The sequence below is a fragment of the Vicugna pacos genome, unplaced genomic scaffold, assembly GCF_048564905.1.
Source record: "Vicugna pacos unplaced genomic scaffold, VicPac4 scaffold_19, whole genome shotgun sequence".
NCBI classification, from domain to species: Eukaryota; Metazoa; Chordata; class Mammalia; order Artiodactyla; family Camelidae; genus Vicugna; species Vicugna pacos.
Window position 1 is genome coordinate 78345634 of NW_027328740.1, and position 14930 is coordinate 78360563.

The window sequence follows — 14930 nt, forward strand, 5'->3', positions numbered from 1 at the left end:
TTTAACAGTTAAAATATACAATAGCAAAAAATTCTGACTTAAATAATTAACAAAAACATCAACAATAATCTGGAATAAACTCAAAAACAATGCCCATGTTGTACATGGAGGAAGTACAGGACTGTACTGTGGGGTAAAGTAAGAGGTGTGAAAGTAGAGACATCAACATTTTGTATGCAGGAAAGCAGTTTTGTAAAAATGTACGTTCTCCTAAAGATAATTCAAAAGTACTAAAAAATCCCACGAGAGCACTTCTTTTTTTTTTAACTTGAAAAATTATATTAGAATTCTTCAGGAATAATAAAGTCATAATACTAACCAAGAAAATTTGGGATCGAAAAGAGAATCAAAAAATCGCACTGTCAGATATTAAATAAATGTTTACAATATGTAAGATATAGTGCTAGTGTAAGAAAGTAAGATTGATAAAAATAAACCATGAGCTCAAAAAGAGACTCTAGTGTACATAAGTATTCTTTACAGGTGGGATTTCAAGTTAAAAAGCAAAGTAGGAATTCAATAATTGTCTTGGGACAATCAGAGAATCCCCTGGAAAAAACAAATTCTATTCCAGTCATAATGACCGCAAGAAAAATTACAGAATGTGATGTGAATATTAGAAAGTACTAATAACAGCGAATATAATTCTTTGCTCATATTAATTCAACTTCTCTTCACTATAACAAGTACCATCATCATCTCCATCTTAGAGATTAAAAAAACCTACAGAAGAAATTTATACCATTATAAGAAAGTATTTCTAAGAATAATATCAGGAATAAAACCCAAAAAGAAGACATTTACAATCTTAAGATTATTTTGGGCCACAACAAAAATGAACCTACTGAACAAAATGAAAGGCAAAATATGACAAGGAAAAGCTCTCTGATACATGTTGATGAAGACAAGGGGTTAATGTTCATAATATACATAGAGCTGTCACAAAGCAACAAGAAGCTGCCTCACTTAAATGTGTGCAAAGGACAAAAGAGATCATTCACTTTTTAAAAGTCAGATGGCTAATGAGTGAAAAATGCTCAATACCTCACTGGTCATCAAGTGCAAATTAAAACAATGAAAAAGTACTTTTGCTCATCATATTGGCACATATTTTTAAAAGATATTCTAGCTAGTGTCCATCTTTGAGAGAACAAACTGTGAGCGATCTTTTGGAGGATGACATGTCAATGGATATGTAAACTCTGAAAAACGTGTGTACACACAGGCTGAACTCCACATTTTGGAATCGTTTCATTTAGAAAAATTCAGTTCAAAAAGATGTACTTATCAGAGCATTTACACAGCACTGTTTACAATGGTGAGAAGAAAAGCTGAAGTGAAATCATATCCAGCGATAGAGAATTGGTTACATAAGTTATTCTACATCTTTTCATGCCCCACAGGAGAAGGAATTTCTAGATTCACTTGAAAGGAGCCTGTGATTTATGTAGTTGTCACATCCAAGGACTAAATTTCCAGAAAACTTAACGAAAATAATACTCATACAAGATCACAGGAATGTTTGTATAAGAAGTATGCCAGTCAAACACCCTTTCTGACAGTGGAAAATGGAGAAAACTTAAGTGTCCACCATCAAGACAATGATGCGGTAAATCACGGTGAGCTGTGGGCACTAAAGTTCCGGTGTTTCGGCGTGGTCCAAGGCCTTGTCCACAGTACGCTCCCACGAAAGGTGTCCTTACACAAGAGACCAAACCTGCATATCAGGAAAACCCTCTACTCTATCTGAAAGGACCGGGTGAGTCTGGAGAGAGAGGACGTCTGTGATATATACCTGAGTGAATAAACCGAGCTGCAGAAAACATATAGTATGGCCTTATTTTTCAATAAAGCATATATACACACACATAGACATAGATTTCTCATATACGTGTATGTATGTGTTTATTTATATGACACAGGCATAAAGGTCATGAAATATATACTCCACATTGTCAGCAGTTTTTACTCTCAGGAAAAAAGGGGAAGGAAGTAGGGGACTTTCGGTACCACAACAGATCTCTTTTCAGAATTTCAGTTAAGTATACTTGGAATTTAAAAGTTTATTTAAGTCCAAAGTAAAATGGACGAGGACTCCACAAGACAGAATGCTATACTAGTCATTAAAAATCATGCCAGGGGAGATAGAATATTGTAGAAAAATGTGTAATAAGCCGAATGGAAAATGGAGGTCTCCACACAGTATACAGGCACACATTGCTCGCTGGTTTTTATGACAGAGGTAATACACACTGATGAAAAGAACAGAAAATAGATGTTAATGTGTTAATTATTATCTCTGAGTACTGGCACCAGGATAGATCCATTTGACCCTTTTTTCATACATTTATATTAAATACACACTATTTTTCATCTGAAAAATGCATTTTTAGATGTCTAGTACCACACATTGGAAAATTACACGAGTACTTACAGAAACAAATAACTAGGAGACACCGCAGCAGCGTCACAAAGTGTAGAAAGGGCGATCCTGAATAACACCGCGCAGTTACATAAGGACCCACAAAGTGAGAGCACCTGCTGTAACAGGGCGCGGCCCCCTTCCATTTGTCAGATGTGTCTTCAGGGCTGAGGCAGTTCTGAGCACGGCCAGTGTCAGTGCTGGTGTCTGGATGGATGCCACTGGAGGTGAGGGCACCTGCAAGCCGAGAGGAAGAACAGAAATCATCCTCTGCTTTTTCTGTCTTGTTTCTTTGTTACTTTTAAAGAGAGGCGGAAATAAGATAAACTGGATCTTTCCTACTGAAACTTCAGTAATGAAACCATTTTTAAAGTGATCACAACTTATATTCTGCCTATGACTGTCTTTTCAACAAAGCATCATATTTATAAAATGTTAATTAACTCAGTTAATTAACTCCCTGTTGAAACATTCTAGTAAAGAGCATGAACTGCAGTATGTAAAAGAACCACACCTGCAGTGACTAGCTCAGCTGTCTTGACGGCAGTGCAGTCAGCCCCCACCATCCCGTGGCCCTGAGCTCCTGATGCTGGTAAGAGAGCGCGCTGCTGCCTCAGATGGAAAGAAAAGGTGAAAGCATTTTCTGAAATCTACAGCACTGACAAAACATAACTGATAAATCCCAGGCTCCTTTGAGGCTGTCATTTTCCGTTTCTGGCCAACACCCGTCAATGAGCAGAACCACCCCATTCCCGAGTCATGGGACTCACGTGGGCAGAAGTTTTGGAGAAATTTCCAGGTATAGAATGTAAACCAACTATACATAAAACTCTGAAAAAGAAAAGATGCAATAATCTGATTTTGGAAGACACTAAAATATTCTCCTAAGCCTTAGTACTTGGAAAGGCTGGGCTTCTACTAAGCCACTTATTTATTTCACAGCCAATGAGCATCTCCCACAAACCCTGTTTCCCTGTGTCTGCTGGGAGCTTCAGGCACATTGATGTTGTCTATCTTATAAGTCACAAGGCAGAGGCGTGTGTCTCACGCTGGCAACTCTCACACAGGCTCAACTCCTAGCCTCACTGTATGAACTTGGCCCCATTTTCTCACCTGTTTATTTGGTACCTGTTCTTCTGTAAGCTGCCTGAAATGCTTATTGAAACAAGTCAGAAGAATGAGTGGGTAGAGAAATGGACAGATGGACAGGTGAGAGATGGGCAGAAAAACAGAGAGTCTCCAAGAGAAGGGGAGCAATCAAAATTACCTATGCAAAACCCTCTTCTAGTCAGGGAAGGAAACCACCACGGAGAAGTGTGAAGAGGCAGGTTGCTTAGGACTGTTTCCTGGATTCCATGAAAAGTCACACCAAGAGATGAGAGGGTAGAACTCTAAATAATAAAAGAAAAAATCATGCATGTTTGAAAAATATATCTACATTATGTACTTTCTAAAGAATAGAGTCAAATTAGCAAGGCCCAATAACACAATCCTTGGGTATATACAGAAGTGAGAATCCCATCTCCAATCTGCAAGGCATCCCTTTGGAGCACTGAGAGTCTACAGGGTGCAGTCATAAAGCCATCACCGCAAAAGCGATGCTATCCTGCACTTACGAGGAAAGAGCAGCTGTGCTCGGTCTGCCTACACGTGTCTTTTACACCCCTCAGCACCTCTACGGGGGAGGGACGCCTAGCGAGCCCCATCTCTGCAGGACAGAAAACAAGTCCAAGAGAGGCTAAGCCGACCTACCAATTCTCCATCTCACAGGACTTGTCACTCCAGACCAGGACTCGAACTCGGACCCACGTTTGTAACCACAGTACTACCGTATTTTATGTGCTTTTTGTGTGTATAATACATTTGTTTCTGGCATGAAAGGGTATTTAATAAATGATCGGTTGTCTTGTCTATCTCATTAGTTCACAATCTTTATATTTTTGAATTGTACTCTTCCCCTGGAGAAAGGAACGGAAAGAGCGGGGGTCAGAATGAGGTGGGGCTCCATTCTTTATCTGTTGCCTCATCTCATCCAAGTCCCCAAACAGGGAGAAAGAGCAAATGTTCTCTTCATCATTTAAAGAGAGGGCTCCAGTGACGGTGACTTACTCAACCCCAAAACCAAGTCTGGGGGAAGGGCACATGCAGCAACGAGAGCAGTATCACCTGTAGGAAGGCAAAAAGAGCTCAGGGGATGGCTCAATGGGTCAGCCTGATTTCATTTCAATCGATAATACAATAGCACACTCTAAAAAAACTAGAATGCAATGGATTTCCTCTTTCTTGACATCTAGCAAGTTTCCACATCTCACATGTAACATTATCACGAACTAGTGAAAGGAAGAGTCCACAGACAAGGAAAATCAATGCCACAGGCAGGCTGAAACACAGGCTGGAGGAAAGGAAGGGAAAGGGCATAGTAAAGAAGAGGGGAAATTCTGGGAAAAAGACATCATCACAAGGACTCTCAAGCATCATCCAGCAATCATATAATCATTCTTTCAAGAGAGAGTTACTTAGGTCCTATTTTGTGCAACATTGTACAGTGGGCGAAGCAAGAGCACAGCGTCCATGGTGGCAGCAAGCTGCGGAGCTCCAATACACTTCTGATCCCGGTACCTTGCACACTTGTCCTCAGTATAAAGGCAAAATATATAGTAAAATAATCCAATGTAAACTCTATGCAATGCTGAAAAAAATTAAAGAATACCTAAATACCTGGACAGACACACCACGCACATTCCTGAATCAAATGACAGCATTCTTGGGATGGCAGTGCTCCCCAGAGCGATCCATATATTCAACGTGGACTCGATCACAATCCCAGTGGGTTCCTCTGCAGAAACTGACTATCTGCTGCTACAATTCATATGGGAATTCGAGGATCTCAGTAACCAAACCGTACTTGAAATAGAAGAACAGTTTGAGAGGACTTGTAATTCTCAATTTCAAACCTTACAACTGTATCTCCAGGTGAGATTAGAGGCCATTTTTAAGTTATAATTGTGTTTATCCTTATTTTCTAAATTCTGTACAACGAATATACCTGTTAGAATAAGAAATTTAAAAAGTAAGGTATCTTTTAAAACATGCAAACCTATTCATTCATTGGGAAAAAAATATTTTGACTATAAAGAAGTAAACAAATATCTAGTGAAAAAGGACTATTTAAAAACAAGAGTGCATTTACATTTTTTGTAAATTGGAAACTGAAAAGCACAAACACATCAAGTTTCTAGGGAGAGTGTTGCAACATATTAATTGTTATTTCCAAAATTCTAATTGAACAATGAAAACTCAAGAAAGAGAAAATCTTGATTGACAGCCAACTGCAAACACATGGAGAGCAAAGGCCTAGAAATCACAGTTCCTTTAACTCTGCTACTAACTCAATAGGAGAGGAAATTCCTCACTGAGGGGACAGTGGAATCCCATGCATAAGACAGGATACACAGTACAAACTGCACTAGAATTGGGGGTGATTTCCATAGAAGAATTCTAAAGTTACAACATTGATGAAAAACTATAAAAACACTGACAGACAGATTAAAACACACAGTCATATATATTATATAAAAACATATGAAGTCTGCCCCCATGTTGCATAGAAATACAAACATATTTGTTCATTTATGGGCACTGATTACTTTATCCCAGGTAGAATATTTCAACTAAAATAGATAATCAATAATACACTCCTCTTGTCAAAACTAGTTGATAAGTTACTCTGCTATGTATGCATAATGTGTCTAAGATAGATTTAAAATTAGTGAAAAAGATTTTTGTATGGTTTCTTGAACCCTTCTCAAAACACCAAGCTTAATTTTAAAATAAATCTGAGCAGTATTTCTATATGATCTTTTCCCTTGTGAAATGAACAACACAGTCTGTTGTCAAAATTCTTTCCTTACAATGATTCACGAGCACCGTATACTCACAAAACTGCTGGACAGCAAGGCACTATCCAGACACTGTGACAAATCAAATGAAACACAAGGAAGACAGTGACCCTATTCTGCAGGGCTTATAATCTGTTCCAACACCGGGTTTTTATTTGATTTGTTTGATTGGTTAGAAAAATAAAATCACTCAAGTACATTCTTCTTTGAGCATTATGTAAATCATGACTCTCTTTTTAGTGTCATGAGCAGGAAAGACTTGAGTATGAATTGATTAGATCAACTAGGCACAATCATCGCTGGAGCCTGTGTAATAAATAAGTACATGAGATCTAAAATAAACCTACACAGATCTCTGCAAGGAAAATGAAGAGGTGAGTTCCCCAATGAGAAAACAAACAATCAAGAAATCAAAAAAGGAAAACTTTTTCATTAATGATTCCAGGCAGTAGTGGAGCATGGTGGTGAAGATCACAAATGCTGGGGACAAACATGAGGGTCTGAAATCCCACAGCACTGGGTAGCTGTGACACTGATATTTCAGTGAAATTTTCTGCACCTCAGTCTCCTATCCATAGACTGGGGACAGCCACAGCACCCATCTCCTAGAACAGTCTTAAGAATTAAGTTATTTTTTATATAAAAGTTTAAATAAAATACCTCAGATTTTAAATATTACCCCAAAAGCTCAAGGAACAAAGAAAACAGTGATAAATTGGAGTTCATCAAATGTTAAAAATTTGCTTCAAAGGACACCATCCAGAAGGTGAAAAAACATCAGAGAGGAGAAAATTTTTTCAAATTATTTATCTGATTAAGTATTTGTATCTTCAAATAAAAGAAAAAACTCCTACAACTCAACAAGAAAAAGAGAACTCAATTAAAATGTGTATAAAGTATCTGAAAATGTATTTTTCAAAGAAAATATACAAATGGCCAATAAGCACAATCAAACGATGTTCAATATCATTAGCTGTAAAAGAAATCAAGTCAAAACCACTAGGAGAAACCGCTTCACACTTACTACAATAGGTTATAATAAAAAAAATGTGTAACAAGCACTAATGAAGACACAGAGGAAGCGGAGAGCGCAGCCCTTGCTTTTGAGGATGTAACACAGGGTGGCCACTTTAGAAAACAGCCTGGCAGGTCCTCAGAGAGTTGAACATTTGGTTTATGAATGACCCAGCATTTCTGCTCTCTGGTCACACAAGTAAGAGAACTGAAAACAAATGTCCACATAAAAATTCCTACAGGAGTATTCACGGCGCCATTACTCTTCACAAACAAAAAGCAGACACAACACAAACGACTATCACCTGATGAATGGGTAAACAGTAGGGCCCAGATATACAGTAGAATATAATTCAGCAATAGCAAAGCATAGAGTACTGACCCAGGCCACAACCTGGAAATACATTGAAAAAGTTACTCAGTGTGAAAGAAGTCAGTCACAATAGACAGTTCCATTTACATGAAATAACTTGTTTTACATGAAATGTCCAGCACAGGCAAATCCATAGAGAGAGAACAATGGCTGCCTGGGGCTGGGGGAGGATGAGGAAGATGGGAATGACTGCTTGTGCATACAGGGCTTCCTGTTGGGGGATGAAAATATTCTAAGATTGACTGCGATGCACAATTCTGGGCTTTGAGTAAAAACCGCTGCACATTTTAATGGGTGAATTGTATTAAAACTGTTAAGGACAAAAGCACCTAGGGCCAGAACCTTCAAATAGTAAATGCAAATTGCTAACTTTTATTACAGGAAGAAGAAACTGCCCTCAGCATGAAAGCAGGAGATCGGCAAATATGGGTTAACAGAATTGGACAAGAGCATTTCACTTGAAAGAGTTGCTGAGTGTACACGAAATATTCAGAAATAGGAAAATCAGCTTGACATCACGAAGAAGCATTCTGCTTCAAATGCAGATCAAGGATTCGGCAAGCCCAGCTGCTAGAAATAACCAGAGAAGAAACCTGGTTCTTACAACAAGCACCAGAGCCAACAAGGAAATGGTGGTGAGGAAAGCAGGCAGCCAAAAATCTGGAACAGTTTGCTACAAATAATTTCTCCACTGAAAATTCAAAAATAAAATGAAAGTGATGCAATGCTGAGCTGGCCTCACGTTAAAGGGCTTCCTCTGCTGCTCGACAGTTCTGTAACCCCGAATGAGAGACTCAGGAGAATCAGCATGGCTCCTGGCAGTCCCCAAGTGACTGCCCTCCAGCACGTTTACCACCATCACATCTGCCAGGGTTGTATTGCAGAGAAGAGACCAACTTCTAAAAGGCACAGGAAATGTTTACCAGGGAAGAAAAGGCTGCTGTCAGTCCTGGGACAGAGGCAGTGTGAGCAGAGGCCAGAAGGCTGCAGGTGAACTGGAGCAGACCTGGGGCAGGAAGGGACCACGGAAGAGCAGATCTCAATTTTCTACTCTCTCTCCCTAGAGGTAGGAGAGATAAAGCCTGCATCCTTCTCACCTGGAACTGTGGGTTCTGGCTGGCAGAAGTCTTACGTACAGGGAATGAATACTCAAGACTCTGTGGAAAAAGTCACGAAAGAGAGAGGGCGTAGGGACCCAACTCCACGAGCCTCTCAAATGATCCCATATTTATTGTGTATAATCAAAGGAAAACGTCATTAACAGTTGTGTGATAGTAAGCAGGAACTTGGGGAAAGAAGGATGAGACAGAGATTGTAGAATCCACCATGAGTACAAAGGCTTAGTGTATCTTTAGGTAAGTCATGGGGTGAGGGGAATAAGATACATTCTTTAGACATGTGAATTACAAAGCAGACCACCAGACCAGCTAGGTCCTTGCTTGGGGGATAATAGAGTATCTAACTGCACACAAGCCCAGCCTTTATAGCTGTGGGCCTGGGTCATTGCTTTGCGATGAGCAGAGTGCTATCTAAAACATCATCTACGCAAGCAAAGCATTATCTCTGCTTTTTAAGGCAAGGAGACAGGAGTGAGGATGCACAGGCACTTGCTTGCAAAGCAGTTACTAAGCATACGTTTTCTTCTTAAATTTGACAGGCGGCTGGGGTCTGTTACAATTTGTTAACCCAATCATGGGCTCCCACATGGAACCATTATGGAGGACACCCTAAGGTGACAAATCCTGGCTCTGGGTCTTTTCCTGCCAGCTTCAGCCACTCTAGCAGAGTCTAGGCACATTCCTGAATAATGATCATACAGAACCACCCACACTGTTAACTCCTGGTGCTTGAAACTTAATTTTAGCTCTACACAACTTAACGTAGAAAAGTTTCAGAAATAAAAGATATCATATTTACTTTATATCTCATCATAGGACTGATTTTTCTGATTGCTCTAAGCTGCTTCTTCTTGGTAAAGCACCTAATTCTGCAGGTGAATTCAGTACTTTCTTTGGGCATAACTAGCCAGTTTGGGCTCACTAACTTCTATTGGTCAAATACCGATACACTTAATTGATTTCATTGTTCATCAATTTCAGCTGGGAGCAGAGGGAGTGTCACTCTGTTCCTCAGCCCACCCTCAACCCTTATCATCAGCAACTCAGGCCTCCGGAAACCAAAAAAAGCTTTTGTTTCCCTTCTACAGTTTCAACAAACCCAACAGGATACATAAGCCTGGAGAAAGAATTCAACACAAATGTTAAAACAAAAATCAATAAACCTGAAGCAACTCCATCTCCGAATCATGATACACAATGACATGAGATTAAGTGTGTCAGGCCCAAAGCATGGGTGAGCCTGACCACCTGATTTCTATTCTTCAAAGGAAGGAAAGTTTTCCTATTTTTTATTATCACTCTGTCATTGTTTCTGATTAAGCCAAAAACTAGTTTATGAAATAATTAAGCATTGAAATAACAGATTTTTGTTGTATCAATTACAGAAGGCATTCAGAGATGTTAGGAAAAACCACCTCTGTAAAAAATGCAAAATTTCTTCCACTGTGAAGAACACGTATACAAAATGCAACAGAGAATTCAAGCTCTTGTGGAGAGGAGCAAAAGCCACAGAATCAAAGCAAAGTCATTACTATGAGTCAACTCAAAATTCACTGGACAATCATGTTCAATGCATTCAATGAAATTTAAAGGCATACTGCAAACCATACACTTAATGATCTGCAGGCTAGAGGAAGAATTTCTCTCTTTAACAGACAAGAGTAATCAATAGGGTGCCCCACCAAACAAGGACCAAAGAACAATCAGGTTTTTAACAGTTCTGATATATCAGCATTTTCTAAAGATCAAAATCCAGAAATTTTAAACATTGATTCACACCACAATGAAACAAGCACTTAAAAAAAAAGAAAAGAAAATAAGCACATAGAACATGTACATAGATCAATGAGAATTTCTTGAGACGCTGGAAGAAACAGGCTATAGTCTTTTACTTGAGAAATAAAACTACTTTTAAAGATAAATGCTAAAACACATTTCATCATTCATGTTGCCTTGAAAAATCTGAGGCACTTGTATCTGATTAGAAAAGCAATTCTGAGTAATAGTGTGTTACAATTCAGAGCCAGTTTGCTTTAGAAGAAAAGAGAAAAGAAAAGCTACCGTTTCTCATATACTGCACAAAGTGTGAAGTGTCTCCCTGCCTCTTTCTCCTCCCGTTTTCTAAGCTCATGCTTCCCAACCCTTCTGAAACAAGTATGAGAACCTCTTATTCCCGCCAATATGCCAAATGACAAAAGAAAATCAATTTATTTGTGTAAGTATATGCTTAAACCTTGAACTGGAAGAGAAAGATATCAGAAGTCTATATGGAACTTATTTCTACATTCCTGAAATCACACACACAAACGTTCACACAGACACAGACACAGACACATACCCCCTGGATTACTGGGAAATTCACAAACTTAGGATTTCCATCTTCTAGAAGATAACTTTGTAGTTAGTTTAAAATACAAAACTGTCAGCTTTGGAAAGACTTGATCACCTGCTAAACCATCCAAATATCAAAGAGACCCAATTAGCCTTCTCGGTAGAATGTAATTTCCCATGATGGCAAAACATACCCTAAAAAGTCCTTGATCTAAGTCTCGTGTTTATCACTAGCTATGATCGTTTTTAAGCACATTAACAGATTCAGAAACTTATGTCTCAACAGCATTTATTCTTATTGAAATAGTATACGTGTTCATTTGCCTATACAGAGACCAGGTCCCATGATGGAGTTTAAGAGCTATTTTGTGTATTGCAATATTTATTTTTAAGTGCAGAAAAGGAGGGTGGGTATTACTCAGTTGTAGAGCACCTGCATAGCATGCACAATATCCTGGCTTCAGTCCCCAGTACCTCAAAAAAAAAATAAATAAAATAAGGGCATATTTAAAAATGAGTAAAGTTATAAAAAAATGCAGACTAAAAACCACTGCAATCTAGGAGACACAATTACAATAAAAAAAACAAGTTTCTATCAATTATTGGCTATTTGCCAATCGCAGAGACAACCAGAAATCACACCTGATAACCATCACGTGTGATTCTCAGCAACCCTACTAAGTAGACACGGATGGGAAACCAGGCTCTGCAGATGAGGAGACGGAGCTCAGAGGAGCCGGGGACGCTGACCGTCCTGCTTCCCGTGACACCACATCAGCCCAGGGCAAGCGCTGACGGAGCTGCAATGAGGGGACACCCAGCTGCATGGAACCTTGGGGCACTGGGGAGTCCCAGAAAACACTAAAAACTGTTCAGTGAAAAACCAGCTCAAATATAATACACTGTGCCACATTCTTTAAACAGGGAACATGAGTGAGACCTTTTTGATGCCTCCGTGTCCTTTCTGCCATCGTCAGTTACTTGCCCTCACAGCGTGACCAGTGATGAACTGGACCCCATATGAAGCGCACTCAGATGGCAGAGCATTTGAAGCTGTTTTATGAAGTTTGTAAGACTCTGTCTGTGCCTCACACAGGCGGTCATCCATCACTTCTCACCGGTGTGGATGTACCACCTGAAATCACTCCTTTCTGCTTTTTAAAATCCCTTCATCTACTCCAGACTTTTCAATAGCAAAGAAGCAGCTAAACCACAGACAGTGGACAGCTTTTCACCAAATTTCTTGAACAGCCCATCGGACTACCTGGAAGCCCTTTACTTTTATTAAACCCACTTCCAGGTACTTCATCATTTTCGGATTGGTGGACTTGGCCTCTGACTGAGCTACTCAGAGAGCTCCCAGCCTCACATCCGTGAGAGGACCCTGCTGTTGGGAGAAATCAGTGAGAAAGGCGTACATCCCCCAGTCATGTCTGCATGGCTAGAAGTGCCACAACGTGCTAAAAATTTATACCATCATAACCCCTGGGCTCCCATGGACTGGTTTCACATTAACCAAACTCATGAGACACTGATGCAAGAAAACCAGAAATTTAACTTATTAATGTAACAGAAGATGTGAAACTATGAACCAGACTGCAATATCAGAGTTCAACCATGAGTATATGTTCTCCTCCACGGCCCAAACACGGGCAGGCAGTCACATGGCAAGTGTGGACAGAAGCAGAGCAGGAAGGATTTCTAGATGAATTCAATGGACTAAATTTCTGTTATACCAACAGATCTGCTGCCTGGAAAACAATTAATTCTAATCACGGTGCACTCTTCGTGGACAGTTGCCGAGACACGACTGTGAGCACCTGTGTAACTCTCCTTTCCCTGTCCTTTCTGGGCTAATTGATGCACAGACGTACAGAAATCGAGGGATGCAGATACATCTAAACACCCAAAGCCCATTCTGGGAGCCACAATACCATACAGCCAGGGTTAAAATACTTGCTCTGCCACTTACTAGTTCTGTGACCTTGGTCAACTTACCCTCTGTGTGCCTCAATTTCCACACTGTGAAACTGGGATAACAATCAAACCTTCCTTACTCGCTTGTTGAGAAGATTGAAGGATTCATTTCTGTAAAACGCTCAGAAAAGAATGTAGCACATTTTGGGTGCTCAACAAATGTCAAATTAATATTACAGTGGTTTACAAGTCTCCTTCCTAATCATCTTCTGTGTTTCCTGGCTAGACTAATACCCAAAGGAAATTCTTATTTCTCCTTTTATAAACTCATGCGATGAACCCTTCTGTTCCATCCCACCACCTGTTTAAACTGATGGAAGGGATACCTCCTCCCCACTCCTCTGGGCCATGCAGAGTGCTACTCCCTTCACAGCCCTGACCCCTGGTCCACAGCTAGCCCTCCTCACATTAACAGATTGAGTTGTGATTCCGGGGAGACAAGCAGGGCATGTGAAACCCTTCCTTTCCCTCCAGTGTTGACTACCCTAGGGAAGCACCCTGGATGCTCAGCTCCATTGCAGAACAGCCCTGTGCATGATGGGGCTCATTCTCTCAAGGGAAGGCTTGCTGTGGCCCAGAGATACCTGGGACAGGGTGAGTCTCTACTTCTGGGACACAGTATCATGACACTCATTTATCCACAGCCCTGAAGTTCATGGAGAACGTGGCTTCATCAGTAACAAAGAAGACATTTATCGCCTGCCTACTCTTTTGTGTCATCTCTCAGTTGGCTGCTGGAGACAACATGTGTATAAGTATTGGTTCCCCTTAGGCCCCAACATATATGAAGTAACAAAAATTTCTGTGGCTTAACGTTGGTCCAGGGCGACTGTGTAACAGTTCTGACTCTGCTGATGCTAAATTATGGGTGTAGGAATTATGGAACGTCCTCAAATATCTTTCATCATAAAATCAGCTTTTCTTATTTTCTTGTTTCTTTGTAATTACCAAAGACTATAAAATGATGGCTGCACACAAAACAGCAGCTAAAGTTTATGAGCTCTCTTGACATACCCACTGTGGTAAACATGTTACATAATTACTAATTCTCACAATTCTACAAAGCAGATATGAGTGTCCCCTTCTCACAGACGAGGGGAAAACTCAGAACGAGCTGACTCAGGATCACATGGTTCAGTGTCAGCACGTGCAGGCAAACCCAAGTCAAGAAACTACACCCCATCATATATGTACCAAATCAACTCCCACCAATTAACACACAGCGGCGGGGTCAATACTCAGGGAACTCAACACACCTTTCAGCTTTATGGTGCTCCAGAGGCAGCTTCTAGCTGTTTTATAATATCCCGGCTCACTGGTTTCTAACACTAGAAGAAAAGCCCGATTTTGCCATTGTTTGCACAGCAAGTCTGAAATGTTCACAGCGAGATAAAAGAATAAAACTATGATATAAGCAGAAAAAATTTTCCAGGTAGAAAGACATAATGGACGTTGTGCTATTCTGAAGCATTAAGCAAAGGAATCAAAATAAAATCACATTGTTTAAGCCTTATTTTACAAACAGAAAAATTAAGACTGTAAAAAGTTGCAACAGCGCCACCTATGGCTAAAAAGACCTTCCAGGTTGCCGGGAAACATGCAACACAAAAATTGACTGTAAGATGAGAAACGAGAATCAGATAACTAGAAGCTTATGTAGCATATACTGCACTTTGCTTCGGGGGGATGGAGGGGTATTCAGTATTTAATCTGATATTGCTAATACTCCTAAATATAAACAAAAGACATAGGCTCATGGAAGCTCATCTTAGAAGAGGAAAGAATCCAGTCCAGCC

At 40.0% G+C, this 14930-nt stretch overlaps 1 protein-coding gene across 1 annotated transcript in view; it reads right to left on the bottom strand.

Annotated features, from left to right (window-relative positions):
• Window positions 1-14930, bottom strand: part of LOC140693564 (uncharacterized) — a 115104-nt gene that overhangs the window by 82074 nt on the left and 18100 nt on the right. Inside the window, exon 4 of the mRNA XM_072957352.1 lies at window positions 2539-2659. Within this exon, the coding sequence (XP_072813453.1) occupies window positions 2539-2659 (121 nt within the window). The remainder of the gene's footprint in view (window positions 1-2538; window positions 2660-14930) is intronic.